Source organism: Oreochromis niloticus, linkage group LG15 (genome assembly GCF_001858045.2).
Source record: "Oreochromis niloticus isolate F11D_XX linkage group LG15, O_niloticus_UMD_NMBU, whole genome shotgun sequence".
NCBI lineage: Eukaryota > Metazoa > Chordata > Actinopteri > Cichliformes > Cichlidae > Oreochromis > Oreochromis niloticus.
In genome coordinates this window covers 31,208,985-31,228,767 of record NC_031980.2, presented here as the reverse complement: position 1 = coordinate 31,228,767, position 19,783 = coordinate 31,208,985, and the positions used below count along the sequence as shown (strand labels likewise).

The window sequence follows — 19,783 nt, the reverse complement described above, 5'->3', positions numbered from 1 at the left end:
CAGCAGGTGGTCCCTATCAACTAATTTGTCCCATGTGTAGCCAGTCCACAGTGGATTAAAAACTATGTCACAATAAAACACTAAAAACCATGCAATAGAAACAGAATAAAACCATGCAAATAAAACGACACTCATAAATAAACACTAAAAATCAGAATGAAAACAATATACAAGATAAAAACAAATTTCCACTGTGTGACACATACAGTACATAACCCCACGTGGTATCAAAATGAGCACTGAGAATCATACTGTTGGTACTGACTACTACTTCTCTGGTATTGTGTCATCACCAGCGAGCATCCGCTCACTTTCACTGGCCGTGTATGAAAGCTGATGATTTCAAAATTTAACAGTATTGAAAAAATATTTGTTTTTGTTTGTTTGGATTTTTTTCAGTATCATGGGAAACACGATATGCACCAAAGTTACAAGTTTTCCAAGTTTTCCAAGAGTGACAGACGCAACATATGGCTGTGGGTGTTCTAGTCTATCCTTAGATCCTACAGAAGACCAAGCATGACCAAAAGATCAGCATAAATACTGGTGGCCACCAGTGCTAGCCCTCAGCCTCCTCGCACATGCACATATGGTATTAGTTTGAAAATCCTACATGACCTCCTTCTTGAGTTATTATGTTCAAGATTTTTAGTAAAGTTGACCCCTGAGTTACACCTACATCACCTCATTCTCGAGTTATCGTGCTTGCAAACTTGTGTGCATATGCCACCTGCTTGCCTGCCCACTTGCCTGGTGAGGTGACAACAGTACCCTATCATTATCTCTTAGGGGAGAGAGACAAGTATCCATGGTACTTTACTACTCTAGTAGCTCCGCCCCTTCAGACAGGCAGTAAGAGTTCTGTTAGCATTCTGTTTGAGGCAGCTGGCATTGCTAAAGTCAGCCTACTGTATGCTCTGTAGATTAACATTTATGCAAGGACTAATGTTGTCATGTCAGCTGGATATTTGGCAAACATGTATTTCAGCCTTCGCCCTGTCATTGGAGCACATCATGGTTTATGTTTCTTCAGTTGGAGTACAGTTGTTATAAAGTGGGGGATTATTTAGTGAGACCAAACTGTTTCTGTAACAGGCTGTAAGCATGTGTTTTTCAGAGCTGAAGTTGGGAATTTTAACTTGGGAATTTATAGGAGGAGACACGCTTTTCGAGTAAGCCTCAAGTGGACATTAGAAGAACTGCAGGTTTCTTCCACACTGGCTTCATTTTTCACCAGCAGTTGCTTCACAGGACTGACTCACCTTTGAAACTCCACATTAGTTTTCTTTCTCTCCTTTTTAGGCCGTTGCCCACATAAGACAGCCATGTTACTTCAAACACAACTATTAACACATACTAGCATTGTTGTTGCCACAACATGAAAAATATAGCAGGCAAATTTTGACTCTACACTCAGTGACCATCCTGCAGTATCAGACAAACATGTTATGCAACTGAACTCCAGTCCAGACAGTAGACTTACTTCCTCATAATCCCATAACAGACAACAAATAGCAGAAATCAGCAAAGATTGTGTGTTTGAAGGCAACTGAAACACACTTGAATTGAAAAGAAAATGTCAAACAGCTCATGGAAACAGTCTAAAGCCTCAGTCTAACTTGGCCAGTTCAGTTATTACACCACACCACAAGAGCTGGAAAAAAAAAAAAAAAAAAAAAGCGAGGAGAAAGGTCAAACATATCCCTTTGACTCCCAGATCCCAGATCAGCCCTGGCTGCTGCACATAAGGAAGTTCAGATGGCTTATTTACATGTTCTCTTCCTTACTGGTCATAGAGGGTTTTTTTCTCCCCCCCCCTTTTTTTCTCAGCAGCCTTTACTTCCTCCAGTGAGTAATAAGAGCGGCTTCACACAGACCAGTGGTTTTATCTATGTAAGTCACTCACTGAGAGCAGATCCCACACACACTCACACACACACACACACAGAGGGAGAGAGATTAATGCTGCGAGCCACTACCTGCTGAATCTGTAAGTGTGAACTCAAAGTCTGCCTGCTGTTTGTGCTGAATGTGAGCTGAGGGTGCAGTCTTGTCATGTGTAGCTCTGTGTCAGGTCCAGACCGTGCGGTCTGCCCTGAGCGCAGAGGTTGTGGGAGATAGTGTGGCATCTTCAGAAGACAGTGCTAGGAGCTTGCAGATTACCAAGTGATCAGCAGAGGATGTGGTCTGCTGCAGGCTGCAGCAGGCCTGTGCAGACTGCAGCCCCTTGCTGACAGTACTGTATGTGGTGTCAGATGAAAACAGCTTCTCCTTTACAGATATTTGTGGAATGTTGTTTCTGGTGAGATAATTACAGCTTTTATAGGTCGAACAATCTCCTTAGAGCTGAAAAGATTGTTAGATTGTTTTTTGTTAGCTTTGTTCTTTCTTCCTCATACTTGGAATGTTGCGTTAACGCACGGAGGGCAGTACGGTAATCGGCTCATCTTGAGTGGCACAAAAATGCGATGGCGTATTTGTCTGGATGTCTGGTATGGGCTGAAGGGTCAGTGACACTTCCTCACAGCGGTTTCGTGTGTGAGAACATTGTGAAGGTCTCCTACTCGAAATAGCTCTGGCTTTGTGGGAGGACAAACAGAAGAAGTGGGCTGAGTCATTCAGCAGTATTTTTTCTTCACCTCTACACTCAGTGTGATCTGTGTTTGGACCTGAAGCGCAAGAGGGGTTTTCCAGAGAGCGCAACAGCACGCGGGTGGAATGGGAGAGGCCTCTCACATCAGTTCCATTCATTCATGATTTGGCAGAGCAGGGTGTGACTGTAGGTAAAATTAGAGCTGTGATCAGTGCAGACCCTTTGCTTCCTCTCCTAGTGTGCGTGTGTGTGAGGAAGAGAGAGAGAGAAAAGGAGAGACAGGGGCTTTCTTAGCCAGCATGACGTCAGTGAAGCGTTTGCAGTCATGAGGTTGTGGTAACCAGAGCAGATTCTATCAACCACAGTCAATTTGTCTGAAAACCCCTGTGAGACCGCAGCTGCGCTTCCTGTGTTTATACCGACACTCTCTGTCTCCACCCCTCGCCCTTCTCCTCTCCTCCTCCTCTTTTGACACTTGTCAACTGTTCCAAAACACAGGCTGTCTCCGTGGAAACGCCGATGAGGCACAATAAGGAGACGAAGAGTAGGATTCCCCAGCCAGACGGTCCCGAGCGCGCACAGGAGGAGGAGAGGAGCCACTCTGATTCGCTGGCAACCATGGACGCCAAAGTGGAGCGCTTTCTCAAGTTAGGATACTCTTACGCTGACATCCTCAGGGTACTGGAGAGCCTCCGGCACGACGCCCAGACCAATGACATCTTGGAGGAGCTGATAAAGACGTGCCACACTCGCACCCACAACAACAGGAGCGTGCCAAACAGCCCCAAGCTGGTGCCCAGAGGCTGCAGCCCCAGCCCCAGCCAAGCCAGACCGGGACCGGACAGAGAAGCGGCAGCTGTATTCAGACCGGTTGTTATAGACGGCAGCAACGTGGCCATGAGGTGAGTCAGCACATGACATTCGCTTTATGTATGCTTATGCAAGTACAGTGGAAGGAGTCCTCCGGTTACAGTACAGTCCAGTAACTTCATACTTCTTCATATCAGAGTAACCGTATCTGTCAGGTGTTAGGCGGAGTGGGTGGGGGTGAAACGCAATGAACACATCTCAACTGGGTAAAGTTTGAATTGAATGTTTGCCTCTCTGAAATGGAGCTGATCTTACAGAACAAGTGTGTAAGAGTGTCGATTTGAAAGATAACATCTGAGAGCGAACTTAACTCTAACCCCAAGTTTGTGCCACAGACCCGATGGATGTTAGGCAGCTGTTCACAATTATGCCGAAGCCCTTCGCTCAGTTTATTCACCAGACAGGCACGAAGGCACAAGGAAGCAAATCATTTTTCACAGCAAAGAAAACACGCTTCGTCACTCCCTGGAAAAAACAAAACAAAAAACACTTGTTTGAGGTGTGGGCAATAAAAAGAGCGGAGACGCGTTCGTCTCTCTGTGAGGCTGAATGAGGATAACAGACAGAACTGTTTAACTTTTCAAACTCTCACCAGAGGCTCTGTCTGTCTGTCTGTGTCAGAGCTTGTTTCAGTTCACAAATATGATTGCAACACACTTCCTCTTTAAAGACGTGGGAAGTGAAAACATGATCTGAGCCGACACTTTTCTCCCTTTTGTTTTCTCACTCAATTCCAGATTATGTTCGTGCCCTGAAGGGCCTTTGACATAGTGACCATTCTACAGTGCGTTTTCCCCATCAGGTTTGAGCTCCTTAAGTGATGTTTGTATCGAGCGTGACTTGTTACACGTGTAGCACTGTACTGTAACGCCATTTGATCTCACAGTTGGCATCTGCATCTCCACCCAAAGTAGCTAACAAGGAAGTTTGGAGTGAAAAATGTTTTCGCTCGAATCAAAGACGGTATGGCATGAATTCAAAACAAAAAGCAAAAGAGCGATGTTTTCATAGCGCATATTCCTGTAAGGACATGAAGTGAGCTGAAAGAGGAAGAGGGCTCAGATATTTACTGTCACTGCTTTATTCCCAGGTAAGATGGTGTAAGTGTAGTCCAGCCTCAGGTGTGAAACCTCAGAGGCTGTGGGGGGTAGGGGTAGCTCTCATCGGTCTCCCTCTTTTGTTTCCCCCTCTTCAGCTCTGAAGCTGACGTACAGTTTATCATGTTTAAGTGGAACCTGAGTGTCTCATGGGAAAAAAGGACCCAGTTCCTATCATCAGTCATCAGTGGCTCTCACTGCTCTTTCTTCCTGATTAGTTTTTTGTGGCCATGTAAAGGAAATCAGTCAAAGTGATTTTACTGCTGCACTTTGTTGAAACTGGATTACCTGTAATTACATTTTAGGCCTGACAGCTGCAAAAAAACAAAACAAAAAAAAACACAACAAAAAAACAAAAGCCTACTACTCCTACACATTGCCGTTCACACCGTGTTTTTGCAAGATTCTTGCAAATACCCACATCTTTTTAGTTTTTTGATCAAAACACCCCCACATTCTTGGTTTGATAAATCTGTCATTTCTGAACCCATACCTAGATTAATTATGACATGTTCCTTCTTTCCCTTTTGAAACCAAAAAACATTATGCTCCAGCACATGTGACAAGTAATTCTTCACGTTTATCAAAAGAGAACGATTCACACATGAGAAATGTACAAAAAAAGACATGTTTAAAACATTTTGGAGGTATTAACTGCTGATCTGGCAGCTCGGGTAAACTCATTACTCAGCAGACTGAGACTTTATCAGCAATACGTGAGGATTTAAAGCTGCACGGATTTATATATTACCAATCTGAAAGACGCTCACAGTGACAAACCCACAGACAAACCATTTTTCACCCACTAGTTCCCCTCAGCTTTATAGAACACTTTAACCTGTTTTAGCTAATTATTAAGCTTGCAGCTTTAATGTGTACAGCAGCAGATGGCACTTTACACTGGAAACTACTGCCAAACACCAGCACAGTCTGACACAGGCCAGAATCAAGTAGCTCAAGTGGCTTTTCACTTTTTCCTCTTATGTGATGTTTAAAAGATTCAGTAACTCCTATGCACAAGTTTATGAAAACACAAACAATACCTCTTTACAACTATAATAAAGTAGGTAATGAGTTGAATCAGAATACTTTAAAAATCCCTAAGGAAATTATGGCAAATAGATGAATAATAAATAAATAACAAGCATTAATTTTTACTTTCCTGCACTGTCTTTCATTATAGTAGCCACAAATAAAAAAAAAATCATTCGTTCATTCATTTTTTAAAATCCATTTTTTTCATTTAAATTTCTAAAGTTAATTAGTTGCTGTTATTTTGTTCCCTTTAACTCACGAATGAACGTGCAGCCGTCTGGTTTCATTCGACTTCTCTGGGAGCTTAAAAAAGACAGGAAATATAATTTTAAAGTGTCATCTGTGAGCCATCAGTAAAGTTATGCAAGGCAGATTAGATGGATTATCCAGAATCCATAAACTAGCTCATGCCAAAAGCTTTATCTTTGTTACCTGTTGTATGCAAAGTATCTTGCCACTTCCTGCTGATGAAAAGAAGGGGAACACCCACAAGCACACGCCTTTTTCTTTCCCTGCAGGCAAAACGATCCAGTTTGCTTCTTCTGAAGCCTTTTGACTTCATACAGTAGGCTTGTATTTCAGAGAATAAATGTTGAGCTGTTCCAAAGAACGAATGTTGAACTAGAACAAACAAGTGTCGTGTTGTCTCAGGCTCTCCTGGCCAGGTGTGACAATGATCACAATTCAGCAGTGTAATGAAATGTAACCTTATTCTGTTTTACTCAAATTTCCAGGGCCTTTTCACGATTAATATATTGCTGGAGAAGGCTGTTTGTTTTAAGCTTCAGCTTTGTGAATTTTAAAACATTAATAAATGATCTCACAAATTTCACGTGAAGAGTCTCACTTAGGTTGAAAATGACTTATCTCCGTGCTTGTGCAATCATGAACTAGTGAACACTTGCAACATCATCAGTTTCCTGAAAAAGGGAGAAGCATGTGTGGGCAAAATGTGCACGTTAGCGCAAAAGAAGAAGCTCGCTGTTTTTTTTCCTGTTGTTCACTCTGGCTTTTGTATGTGTTGGGTTTTTTTTTTTTTGTAGCCACGGCAACAAGAAGGTGTTTTCGTGCCAGGGTCTCCAGCTGGCAGTAAACTGGTTTTGGGACAAAGGGATGCGCGACATCACTGTGTTCGTCCCCCTGTGGAGGAAGGAGCAGCCGAAGCCTGAGGCGCCCATCACAGGTAAGGTCACCTGACAGTGCTGTGCACTCAGCTCAGGTCAGCTGTGTTTGTCAAGTTTCCACTAATTATTTTTGTTCACTGATGAAGAAGTGCCTTTATAATTGAATCCTCCTGGTCAGGGTGAAGTATAAGTGAAGCCTGATTAACTCACGCTTCAGTTACCATTCCATAATGACTTCAGCGTTTTGTCAGCATTTACATTCAAGATCTGAACTTTGATTACAGGGATTCTTGGCTCAGTAACCAGGAAGAAATGATGTCTTTCTATTAAAAGAGGTTTTCCTTCCCACTGTCGCCAGGTGCTTGCTTGGTTTATCCGGTTGTTGCAGTTTTCCCCTTTCCATTGTAAGGTCTTTACCTTACTATATAAAGTGCCTTGAGGCGATGGTTGTTCGATTTGGCATTTGACATAAATAAAGCTGAATTGAATTTCCTCCTTTCCTGCTTCATGCAGTGGAATGTGTTATTCTGCCTATTATAAAGCTGCAGTCATTCATTTTATTTCTGTTAGGACCATGTGTCCATCTATTTTCTTCAGCTTATTCAATTCAGGGTTAGATCAAATCTGAATGTTATTCCTTCTGCAGTGGGTCTTTCTGTGCACAAACATAAAAAAACAGCAGAAGACTGCAGAGCAAAGCACATCAGTGACAACATATATAAGACTGATGATGTCAACAGACATGGGTTCCAAAGGAGCTTGCAGTGGTAGTTGCAGCTGTACGTAGAATGTGCCAAATGCATTCTAATATTTCTAAATCCAGATGATACAGACTAGCAGAGCATTTAAATGGAGACAAGCAGCCACTGTGACAGTACACTCGGTGGTTTATTACACTGTTAATATAATGTATAATGATTAGTGGAACTTTAATCTGTGTTTACGTTACAGTTAAATCATGCCATTTGAATACTAGTACATCCTCAACTCATATACTTTTGTAATTGTAATTTTGGCTTACCAACAGTACTCGAATATCCTGACTCAAACATAATGAAATACACAGAAGCTGTCTGAACGTCCTGCTGCCTGTGCGTGTGCACGTGTTTTAAAGAAACCCAACCTGAAACTATCCTGGTCGACAAAGCAGGTTGTTTTTTTAGTTCATCAATGTAAAGCTTTAATGTAGTCTGAAGCACTTGTAAACAGTCAGAGTTTCCAGGCAGAAAAAGTGTGCTTCACAGGAAATGATGCATTTTACTGTTAGAGAAGCAGTTCATTTAAATAAACTGAAGAAAACAGTGCATGCCACTACACTGTGTGCCACACACTGTGTCTGATCGGTTATTAGCAAAGCAATCACAAAAATGGTAAATGGACTGGTACTTAGTGCTTTTGCTATTATAACCCACCTGAGCCACAGCTCGGAGGATTTGAAGGAAATAAAATCTTTATAACTGTTCTTAACATGTACTTTGCCAGTGGGGCACATAACAGATGGCTGCTGGTAAATTCCCATCCCTTCTTCCTGGCTGTTAGAGTCTTCCTGTTTGGCAGCTGGTGGCTTTCAATGGAGCCCATCCAATAGTTATAACCTCGTTTCATTGTGAAAAGCAGGTATTGAACCCATGGAGCCTCCTTAAACAATGAGGAAGTGTAAGCATGAAAATTGAAATCCTACACGTCGTTCATGTCCAATCATGTCGGCTAAAAATAGCTGCTTTCCTGAAAGCTGCAGTCAGCTTTTTACACTCCATTATCAGTGCCAGGTAAAAAATCCACAAATTTTTTCTTCCTGGTGTGAAGTTTACTATAAAAACAAAGACTGAGAAAAGATTAAAAGCTCACTTGGAATACAAGGTGCCTCAGTCACCTGCCTGAATAAATGTCTCGTATCCGTCAAGGACGTTACCACACATCATTTAAAGTCATCTCTAACCTGTATAACGTTTGTCCCATAGATCAACATATTCTCCACGAGCTGGAGAGGAGGAAGATCCTGGTGTATACGCCATCCCGCTGCGTAAACGGGAAGAGGGTGGTGTGCTACGATGACCGCTACATAGTCAAACTGGCCTTTGACTCAGATGGCATCATCGTGTCCAATGACAACTACCGCGACCTGCAGACAGAGAACCCCCAGTGGAAGAAATTCATAGAGGAGAGGCTGCTGATGTACACATTCGCTAATGACAAGTAAGGCTTCTTAAGGGGCAGGTTGAAAGGGGCGGACCTTGTTTTGCATGGCTGATTGGGGTGATTTGCCCCACTGTTGGACCATGTGTTCAGCTAGACTAACTGCAACTCTGTGCCGGTGCAGGTTTATGCCTCCAGATGATCCTCTGGGCAGGAATGGTCCCACTATTGATGATTTTCTGAGAAAGAAGCCACGCACCCCAGAAAACAAGCTGCAGCACTGTCCATATGGTTAGTATGGTCTATTTGAACAGACAGTTCATGTTACACTTCCTTGTGCTCCTCTAAAGATAAGAAAAAACATGTACAAGTACATATACAATCAATGGAACTTCTGTGTAAATAGAGGGTTGTTTTCTGAGCAGATACCCTTTCAAGTTCAGTCACCAGGGATGCACGCACGCACGCACGCACGCACACACACACAGCTGTTAAGCAAACGTGACAGTAAGCAAATATGATGCATTTCTTGCGTCAGAAGATTCCCACCAGCATTTCCTGTCCAAACTTCAGCACACACACCAGAGGACTAGCACATACAAATATGATGCTAGTGTAAAATGACCTGAGTATTTATGTTTAATAGTAGCTGATAAAGCTAATTTTACTTTGAAGAAGACATATTCTGCTTATTTTAAGCAGTGAGTAGCTTTGCATAATTCACAGTTCAAAATAATCCTTAGTCTCTACAAGACGTTTAACCCCAACAATCAAATGACCCTCTTTCCTTCCCACTGTCGCCAAAGTGCTTGCTCAAAAACTCCATTTTAACAGGAAGAAACCTCCAGCATAACCAGGCTCAGGGAGGGGTGGCCATCTGCCACGACCGGTTGGGGGTGATGGGAGGGAAACGAGACGAAATAGAGTCAGAAATTAATAATAACTAATGATTAAATATAGAATGGTAGTGGTGGTAATTCACCCTATAATTGATAAAAAAAATGACCTTGAAATCCAAATAGGTCATCCACCATGGTTGAGCTAGGTGAACAGATGCTCAGAACAGTTCATTCATTGGAGTTGATATAATTCAGTGAGGGCCACAGACGGAGTTGGGGTTCAGTTCATGTCTACTTTTGTAAATGGAATTTTCCCCTATATGGCACAACCAAAAGGAAAGTTTATGACATCCTCCAGTTTCTGGGAATGTGCCTGTGGCTAAAATACAGCTCTAAACATGGTGTGGAGTTTATTAACTGTAATCACCAGCATGTAAAATAGTCTGAAACTGGAGTAAACCCTCCCCCCTCCAGAAAAACCAGTAAGGCCCAGACTTTCTGACTGCTAAGTAGTAAATGTGGGAAATGCTGGAGATAAACCCAGACTGACCACAGTGTATTCCTGACATTATCTCAATATTTCATAAGAGTAGAATGATTTTTCAGCCCACAGAGGAAGTATAAAGTCTCCAGATGTCATTACCAAACTGAGATTTCAACACATCACAACCTTTTTTTAATGACTGGTACAGTTTTTTGTTTAAAAAAAAAAAAGTAAGGTTGTTAAATGTTGAAATCCTGTGCTTTATGTCCAACAAATGAGGAGAAACTGAGCCAGTAGGGGGCTCTGGCTTCACTTGTCTGCGCTCATTCAGCAGTGGCTTGCAACTGGAGAATTTGAAATTTGTGGAAGGCCCTGATCTGTCAGGAAGAGCTTAGCTGAGGAGTCAGTCAGTGACTGGACTTAGAGACATCGATTTATCAGACAGCTAGCCAGAATGCTACAATTTCCTACACTGTGAGTGCCAAAGAAACAAAGAGAGCAGATGGGATTTGTTTGTAATTCTAGGGGTTTTACACACATCCTGAGCTGAAGTTTAGCTTTTAGTGGCCCAGAAACAATTTCTAGTTTTGTGAATTTGTATTTTTGTCTTTTAGGAAAGAAATGCACTTATGGAGTAAAGTGTAAGTTCTACCATCCAGAGAGGGCCAACCAATCCCAGTTGTCAGTGGCTGATGAGCTGAGGGCTCTAAGAGACAGAGACAGAGCCAAGAACATCTCCCCTGCTGCATATCAGCAGGAGCACAGGTACATCTCCTCCACCCCTCCACCTCTGGGCATAGATGAGCTGTCACACAGGGCTTCACCAGGGGAGCAGTCCATCTGTCAGAGGGACACCAGCAGCCCGAGAAACCAAATGAACTCGAGTCTCCAACACTGCCCGAGCCCAGATATAGATGAAGCCTTCAGCTCCATGGACAGCTCTCTGTCACGGCTCTATATCCATGACATGGCCCACAGCAGGGAGCAGCCTGTGCACAGCTGCAGCAGCGGGGTGGCCAGCTACAGCCTGAGTCAAGATGAGTACTCTGGGTCGTATGGTGGCAACGCCCCGAGGATCTGCCTGAACGGGGGTTACTACGCTCAGCCAAACGGACTGGCATCACGTGAGCCCCCCATGTGTAGTCAATGCAGGTGCTGTCACCAGCAGACCAGAATATCCCCAAACAGCCACCAGCAGCACCAGCACCAGCACCACCACCTCCAGCAGCATGGATGGAGCTCATGTCCAGCTCTACCACCACATAATGGGGAGCTTCCCTCTCATTTTGCAGAGAAGCAATACTACAGACAGCCCTCCCACAGACAGACCCACAGCTTGCCCAGGGACCCATGGGTGCAGGGCAGCCTGTCTGACCCTAGGCTGAGCAGTGGGGCTAAGAGCCCACTGAGTGAGCGGAGGAAGGCTCTGAGGATCCAGCTTAGCACCCTATTCCCCCAGAACATGGTAGAGCAAGTCATGAATGCTTACCCGCACGTGTCCGACATGTCTGAACTGATTTCTCTCATCCAGAACTACAGAGCGAGCCACATCACTTTCTAGATCCCAAAGACTTTTTTTTTTTTTTTTTACATTTCTTCAAACTGAGCCCATGTTGGAGTTCTCAAAAAAGAAAAGAAAAGTGAAAACTGAAGAACGAGAGCACTTCTCGAAATGACTGTGAATTCATTATGACAGTTTGTACTGTGCAAAATGATTTGTCTTGCTTGAACATGATGCAAACTTACTCTTCATTTGAAGCATTACAAAGTGACACGATCTGCAGAAAATGTAGACCGAATGCTCTCTCTTTATCCTAGTGTAAAAGTGCAATGCACTAAGCTCCATACAAGCTACTTATTGTAGCCTGAAAAATGTTTTTTTGTTTTCAATAAAAGCAGCATGTGTTGTTTTCCCATGTTGCCTCAAAGTGAGGAACGCTATATTCTATATTTCTGTAAAGAATGTCATTTATCTGTTTTAATATGAATTCGAATGCCTTGTTTTTGCTGAGAAATAAAAGCGCTCAAACCACTCTGGGTAATTTTCTATTTGAAACTCTGCTTATAGAGGTGAAGCTAAGGTGAAACTTCAATGCCATTTAGGTCATAAAAAAAAAAACAAAGAAAAAGAAAAAAAGACAAGCACTGCTCTCTGATGGTAGCTTTAGTAGAGCAGCTTTGCATGATTTACAGTTCAAAATAATCCTTATTTTGGTGCATGCCATCAATCTGAAACAAGCTGTTTACACCCGCTTCTGCCTTTGTTCTTTTGGCTGCTCCATTTGGGTGGAGCGTTTGTGTTAACACCTAGGGCTGCATCAGAGACACAAACATAGCTTCTGGATCTGAAAAGTAAAGTCTGTACAGAAGTGCCACCACCCTGCGTACATCTCCTCCAGCTGAGTTTTTTGCTCACAGTGATTTGTGTACATACAACGATTTCATGATTTTAAACTCTGGCCATACTGGAACAGTACAGAACAGCAAATAAGGAACAGCAGAGTACGTCTACTTTAAAGTGGGCCCGCTGTTCAACCAGTAATGACGCTGCAGGTGTTTTCCTTCACTCGTCAAGCACATGCATGTTCCTCCTGAGACACGGGTTTCTGAGCCTGTTTTTAAACCTGTGTGACATTTTTGTTTTGTGTTTAATGTAACACTGCATTTCCCAGAAAACTGTTGACTTACAAAAGACGGGACGAAATACAAGGAAGCAGGAAACAAACCAAGAGGAGGCCAGAGTGCTCTCTGACATGTGAGGACTTTTGCAATATCTTTCTTCCTTGTTTTTTAAGGGCTGACATAAAAGGTCTATAGGCCATAAAAATGCAGGTAGTAGATAACATGATGAAACGCTGAAATGTGATAATAAAGATAAAGCTGGAAATTATTGTTTCATTTTGCTATATTAGGCAATTTTGAAAAAGACGGCATCATAAATTTCTTTTTATCATTCCATAAATCACAAGACTGTCAAGGCTATCTTTCACCATGGTTTTAGGAAGAACATGATCTGAAAATCAGAATGATTTAAAATATCTAACATCTGCAGAGAAACAATCTCCCAGCCAACCTGTACACTGAGCTATACTGCCATCTAGTGGACAGAACATTCAGAAAATAACAGAAGCAGCACAAACATTCAGAATAGATTTTTTTTTTTTTAATTTTTACAAATAACTTATCTGTTACAAAGACAGTTTTCCCAGCTAAAATCAAAAAACACTTTAGATGTCCAAATTATTTTTTTCCCATGTATTAAAACATGAATAAACTGCCTCTTCACACCAAGGTGCAGATAAAGCTGAAAACTGGTTTTTCGGGGTTGAAAAAAGAAAAAAGTATGACGTTAAGTGCTTAAGAGATAAGAATTCATTTATAAATTCATAAATCAGTGAGTTTAAGTCATAGGAAATTTTAGGGGTTTAAAAAAAAAAAAAGGCACTTGGATGTGACAGGGCAGGTTATCAATACAAAGGCACTAATGCAAGCCATTGTTTCACATAATCCACAGTGAAACATGACAGGAAGTACATTTTAGAAAAACCCTCTGCAATAAACGCTTAGGAGGATGAACTGCTCCAAAGCAAAGTGTTCAGAATAGACAGTTTGTTTTGCTTCGTCTGCTCCCAACAAGCAACAATCCTGACTGTAAGGCACAGGAAAACCTTTAACAGAAACATATTCACTTTGACCTTTGGTACCTAACAAAAAGCCGATTCAGGCACACAGCAACATGGAAACTGTTCCAGGAGCACTTTGACATGGTTCCTGATTGCACTGGAGAGTGAGTGTCTCTTTGCACTGAGGTGTCGTTGTCCTCCAAACATCAAAACTACATTCCAGTTGTCAGATAAGATGGCAGTTTGTTATTTTGCTTTTTAACCCCTTCCCTTCCCTCCCCTCTCCAAACCCTCCCCCAACAGTCCCGAACGTATTTGGTGTCCTGGAAAACAAAAACACACACTCACGCTTACACTCGCACGTGCACACATACACTCACGAAACAGAAAAAAAAACAAAAAAAAACAAGACGCCTCCATCGCCTTCCAATTTTGCTGCATCTGCAGATCATACACAGGAACCTCAGCAATGACACGGGCGATGAACGGGCCGGGCAGACGTAGCTTCATGATGACTGCGAGGGGTTTGAACAGCTCCACTCCTCTCCTTCTGCAAGGCTTCAACTCTCACAGAAATCAAAGCTTAAAAAGGGGGCACGGTGCTTATTTGGTTGAAAGAAGGGAATCAAAACAAGTTAATAAAAGTCTATAAAGCTATACTTACAGGAAATACAAGTGATTCATAGTGTGAGGAAGAAGGGTTTTAAAAGGCACATTCTAAAATTATGTACAGTAAAAAGCTTGAGGGGAGTTTCTGCCTCCGTGTTCTGTACACAAAGCATGCAACCGTTTTTTGTTTCGCGTTTTGGTAACTCACGATCAGAGACACAGACAATGGTGCTGAGGAAACGAGGCACGTTTGAGTGACAGCAACACTGGTGGTTCCTCCTTTGGCATCCTCTACAAACAGCAAACAAACTTTAAAGTCCACGAGTTCCCTTCAAGTGGAGAACGGTGGCTCAACACAGTTCCCACCCCCCTCCCCCAGTCATGCCACCACCACAGAAGAAGAAGAAAAGGGACACAAAAAAAAAAAAAAAAAAAAAGGAAAAATCTGCAAAAGGCACATCTGTGTTGAGTGTGCATGTGCGCAATCACGCTGCAGGGCCACGCTTGTAATACTGTGAAGTGGGAGCAGCGAGGTATCCCCAGGGTGTAAAGTGTCACCTGTCGAGCAAGGGAGGTGGGGAAAACGGGACCCCACACTATGCCAGTCTCTAAGGTGAGGTATCATCCGACTCTGCCGGCCTATAGTAAGAAACGCAAGCTGTAAACACCATCCAGTCAAGCCTTCAATGGACAGTGTTCTACAAGCCTATAGAGAGGAGAAAAGAGGAGAAGAAAATAACAAAACAAAACAAAACAAAACAAAAAAACCCAAAAACGGGCTGCACGATGTACGAGGACTAAGCCCTGTCCCGGTTTTCATACATCTAGGAAAGTAACAGACAGAGCCCCAGTCTGTTCTAATCTGCTAGAAGACAGGCGGGCAGAGGAAGGGGCAGCGCGTCGCAGCCTTGTTGGCTCAGAAGTTCCGCGGGAAATCGCACTGTTCACAGCGGATCAGGGCGGGGTGATTGAGGAAGGTGCAGGCTGTGCAGCTCCACTGCGTCCCCTCGTCCTCCTGGTCTGTGATGGGCTTCACACTCTTACTGCCTGTGTCTGAGAGGGAGAAGAGGAGTCGAGTGAGGGATGGGAGACATGTAACATCACAAGCATAAGCATGCATTTATCAGTACTTAAATGTAATATTCTGATAGTGCCTTGGTGTCAAGGAGAAGTCTCTAAAAAGCTGCCACTTTACCAACAAGCAGATCAGACGATGAAATAAAAACAGCGTCCCATTTCCTTATAACCCACACTGTGTCTGTTTCATATGTGGAAACCCTCCTTTTTCATTTTTTTCCCTTCAGAGTTTTGTAAGCCTACCAGTTTAAAAGACAGCCAGTTTATCAAAGAACCGATACTTCATGGGATTCTGTTTCCATAGGTTTGATTTGACTGATGAGCCAAATATCACCACCGGTCTAATGGCAAATATGTGGCCAATTTATGTGTAAGCTAAATGTTCAGAGATCGAGTGAAAAAGAGCTAAAATACTTTAAAACTGTTATTTATTAACACTTATTCCAAACAACACCTGTCTGGAGTTTCACAAGTGTTGCAAATACCATAAATGAAGGTATGCTATTTGAACATGCATCACATGGACTTAGAAATCTGTGGAGCATGCAAAAGAAGTGCATACTCGATAGAAACAGGACTGGGAAGAACCACACAACCATTCCACTATGAGGTCACAGTATTTACACACCCTCTGCTGTGTGGTCCAGCTACAATACAGACATGCACATCAACATGAGGAGGAGTGTAGTGCACCGACTCCTGACCACATGCCGGCTTTAACCTTAGGACAGGGATGTCAAACTCCAGTCCTCGAGGGCCAGTATCCTGCTTGTTTTTGAGATATCCCTGCCCTACCTGCTGCTGATTACCTGGATGAGGTGTGCTTTGCCAATAAGAAGCAGCTTAGGGCAGCTTAGCTGGAAAACAAGCAGGACAGCGGCCCTCGAGGCCTGGAGTTAGACACCTGTGCCTTAGGATATCAGGGGCTGTGGCCAGTGCAATGAGAAACGTCAGACACAAGCATGCAACCTTTTCTAAACTTACCAATAGATAAAGTACCTTTGGGTTTGGGTGGGACAGGACCGAGGAATCCAATGTTGTCGTAAAAGTTATGGATTGCACCGGGATTAAAATGTGGTCCTGTACACAAAAAGAAGGAGAATGGAACCAAGCCTTTACCACACATTTCACTGTGTGTTGTACTTGTATAACTATGCACGTGACAAATAAAGAATCTTGAATCTTAAGGGACAGTATTGCAAAAGTATGATGTACTATTAGGATTAGGCACCAGAGAATTCCTGAGAGGTACTTCTTAGCGGGGAGATCCCCTGACAACGACTTTCAAAGCATCTTTTCTGCACCACCAATAAGAAAGCTACAAGATAAAAACAGCAAACTATTATAAACTATAAAAACAGCTAACTAACAGCCAGCTCTTGCAGGAATGGCTACAACATTTCCCATTTAACCCATAAAATGCTAGAATTCTGCTAATGCGTGCTGTTTGGGAAGAATTTACATTAGGGAGCACCAGCCTTGATGGGACCCGTTTCTAAACAGGAATTAAAACACACGTTATGAGTTAAATCAACAGAAACCTACATGTTTGAGATACACTCATCAGGGCTCCATTTATTCTGGGTTATCTCATGAGCAGCAAAGGCTGAAACAAGGAGTCCAGAGAATGGGAGTTTGAATGTTTAAGATATCTAATTCACTACACTTGCATGGCAGCCACTGGATGAGCAACAAAAAGTTGAAGCTGACTCCACAAGCTCAACAGGTTCCCCTATGGAAACTGAGGCTTACTTCCTCTAGATATATCTTGTTAACTGAGTCAGTTTAAAATTTTAGGGAGGGGCAAAAATCTCACTGCTATTATTTCAAGTGGTGTGTGTAATTGTTGAAAGCCAAAAATTTAACTAAAGTTCAAATTCGATTAATTAGACTGCCTTGCCCCGAAAAAGCACTTAAAAAACAGGTTCTGAAAGAAAATATCATTTCCTCCAGGAGTTATAGGTAATCTTCTTTTTTACATCACACATAAACAAAGGTTGCAAACAATACATATCATGGAGGACGCTAACAGCAAGCCAGTTTAACAGTCTTGCAACATCAAAAACTTTTATTTGTATCTTTGTTTCTATGTTTTTTTTCCTCCTTACTGCAAACTGTGGTCAAGTGAGTATAGGATAGGCAATCGCTGTCAGCAGATACCTAAAGCAAAGGTATCAGTATTGTATCCAAACTGCATTCAGCGCGATCAGTGCACCCCTACATATAAAAACCATGGAAAAGTTTGTGGAGCTTTTCCATCAAGATGAAACTGTCTCTGAATAGCAGCTAAAATAATAAGCATATCTATGGAAGTGCCATGTATGATTTGCAACACAGGGGTCATTCACTGGAATTAGTAAATACATCAAAATGTCACTGTTTTCTTAACAGTTGGTAATACGTTAACAAAATGATTCTGTGTTGTGGTCAAAAAAAAATTAAAAAAATAAAAAAAAAATCCCTAAGTGTGCGAGCATTATTTATGCCTTCCTTTTCACCTGTGCAGACCCGTTAGGCAGCGGCAGTGATCTGTTGGTAGTGGAGTGCTGCCAGGGGGCCAATAAATCCCTTGTTACCCACCAGCTACAGGATGCAATTCAGGAAGAACTGGTTAGCAGCACAATGGTAGCACTTTGGCTGCATGTGTCAAGAGGATGTGAGGAGGCCAGAGCGATGTGCTACTGCTGCCAGGCCTCAATCTGATCTGGCCTGCTTCATTTAACGACTTACTGTTGGCTTTATCATCTGAAAATACACGTAGATACAAATAAATCAGAGATGGTGAGTCAGTACCTTTTGTTTGAAGAAGATCAATTTCTTTGCTGAGGCAGTCTATATCAATCTGCAATGACCTGTTTTGGGATCGCAACTGTTTCATTTCATCAATCTGAAAGGGAAAAAAAAAAGAAAGGGTTCAGACATGTAGCTTCAAATGTAGGCAGCTTGAAGTCAGTGACCTGTGACCGTGTCACGAGGAGAGCTGTTCCACTCTCCTCAGTAAACAACACTGAACCAAAGAGTTACTGAGCTCAGCACCACCAACCAATTAACCTTCCTCAGTTACTTTCTCCCCCTCTCTGTTGACTCAACCCGATGAAAACAGCTGACTCGACATAAAGCAGAAAGTACCGCTCTTTCTAAACCTGCAATATTACAACAAAAATCACAGATGTAAATGCAACAGCGATGGTAAGCTGTGCAGAAAATAAGAAGAGATGTTTTCTTTTCTCTGAAAGTAGCTGCACGGCTCTAAAATGAACTGCAAAGTGAATCAGACAAAGTGTGTGCTCCATCAGTCTGAAAATGTGGAGCGCTATCAGCCAAATCATAAACGGACCCTGTAATCAACATATTTTCAGGGTGTAGGAGCACTGATGTGAATGGCAATATGACCCAGATAATATGGTTTTGTCTATTCAGCCTTTTATCTATCAATAATAACCAGAAGTACATTTGGTTTCAGTTATGGCACTTCTCTGCTGATTCTTTAGCATTTTTATTTCTAAATCAGCTGCTGATACAATCATAATAAACTGTTTTTGTTTATAATCTGTTGACCAGTAAAAGATGTGGGTTAGGAGACCTTTGACAATTCTCTTTTTCAAAGATTATAACAATCTGACTAGTTTAGCCAAGAGATCATTATTATATTTCTACCCAATTGAATACCTACAAGATATTTTGGACAGATGTGTTAAAAACTGCTCTCTACCCCAAAGATCAAAACAACAAATGAGGAAAATGTTGAAATGAGCAGTGAATCTCTTATGGCAGTCTGTTAGGTAGCATTTATGCACATATTAAATGCTATTTAGAACCTGTGTAAGTAATCTTAAGCCTCAACACCAAGCAACACTAGCTAACAGGAGCTCCACTTAAATATCATCAACTAGACATCACCAACTTCATGCACTGGATTCAACCTCAACTGTTTTAAAAAAAGATACTCCCACAAAAAACACACACCATAGACTTTTTTTTTTTTCTGGTAACTAACAAATTCTCCTTACAGAAGGAATTTGGGAAGCTGAGTTCGATCTCTCCAGACGTCTCCTGGTCAGGTCATTCTCCATTTCGTTGACTTCTTCTTTTAGTTTCTCCAGCTTCTTCTTCTTCATCTCCAACTCATGCCACAGCCTCTCCATTCGTGCCTTCTGATGCACCAACAATGCTAAAAGGAAAGAGACAAACACAAAGAAGACTCAGTAACAATTATTATTAATGAGAAATGACAACATAATTTAACCTGATTTGTAAAGGAAGGGGGGCGAAATCCATGAAAAGTTCAAGCAAAAC

General features: G+C 42.2%; 2 protein-coding genes across 4 annotated transcripts in view; one reads left to right on the top strand and one right to left on the bottom strand.

Moving 5' to 3' along the window:
- The first annotated feature begins 1,854 nt into the window (after window positions 1-1,854).
- On the top strand, window positions 1,855-12,211 carry LOC100700496 (probable ribonuclease ZC3H12D). Its single transcript, XM_019345604.2, has 6 exons — window positions 1,855-1,990; window positions 3,092-3,495; window positions 6,639-6,778; window positions 8,681-8,915; window positions 9,040-9,146; window positions 10,793-12,211. Exons 2-6 carry the CDS (start codon window positions 3,113-3,115, stop codon window positions 11,737-11,739), a joined length of 1,812 nt encoding a protein of 603 aa, XP_019201149.1. The 5' UTR covers window positions 1,855-1,990; window positions 3,092-3,112; the 3' UTR covers window positions 11,740-12,211.
- Window positions 12,212-13,319: 1,108 nt separating this feature from the next.
- tab2 (TGF-beta activated kinase 1 (MAP3K7) binding protein 2) overlaps window positions 13,320-19,783 on the bottom strand; it is a 43,856-nt gene continuing 37,392 nt past the window's right edge. For 2 of the 3 annotated variants that reach the window (XM_005457931.4, XM_005457930.4), the window contains exons 4-7: window positions 19,498-19,658; window positions 18,281-18,374; window positions 16,472-16,567; window positions 13,320-15,463 (exon numbers count right to left, since the gene is read on the bottom strand). In XM_005457931.4, the coding sequence (XP_005457988.1) occupies window positions 15,327-15,463; window positions 16,472-16,567; window positions 18,281-18,374; window positions 19,498-19,658 (488 nt within the window). In that variant the 3' untranslated portion in view covers window positions 13,320-15,326. The remainder of the gene's footprint in view (window positions 15,464-16,471; window positions 16,568-18,280; window positions 18,375-19,497; window positions 19,659-19,783) is intronic. The other variant, XM_005457932.4, reaches the window with a different exon arrangement.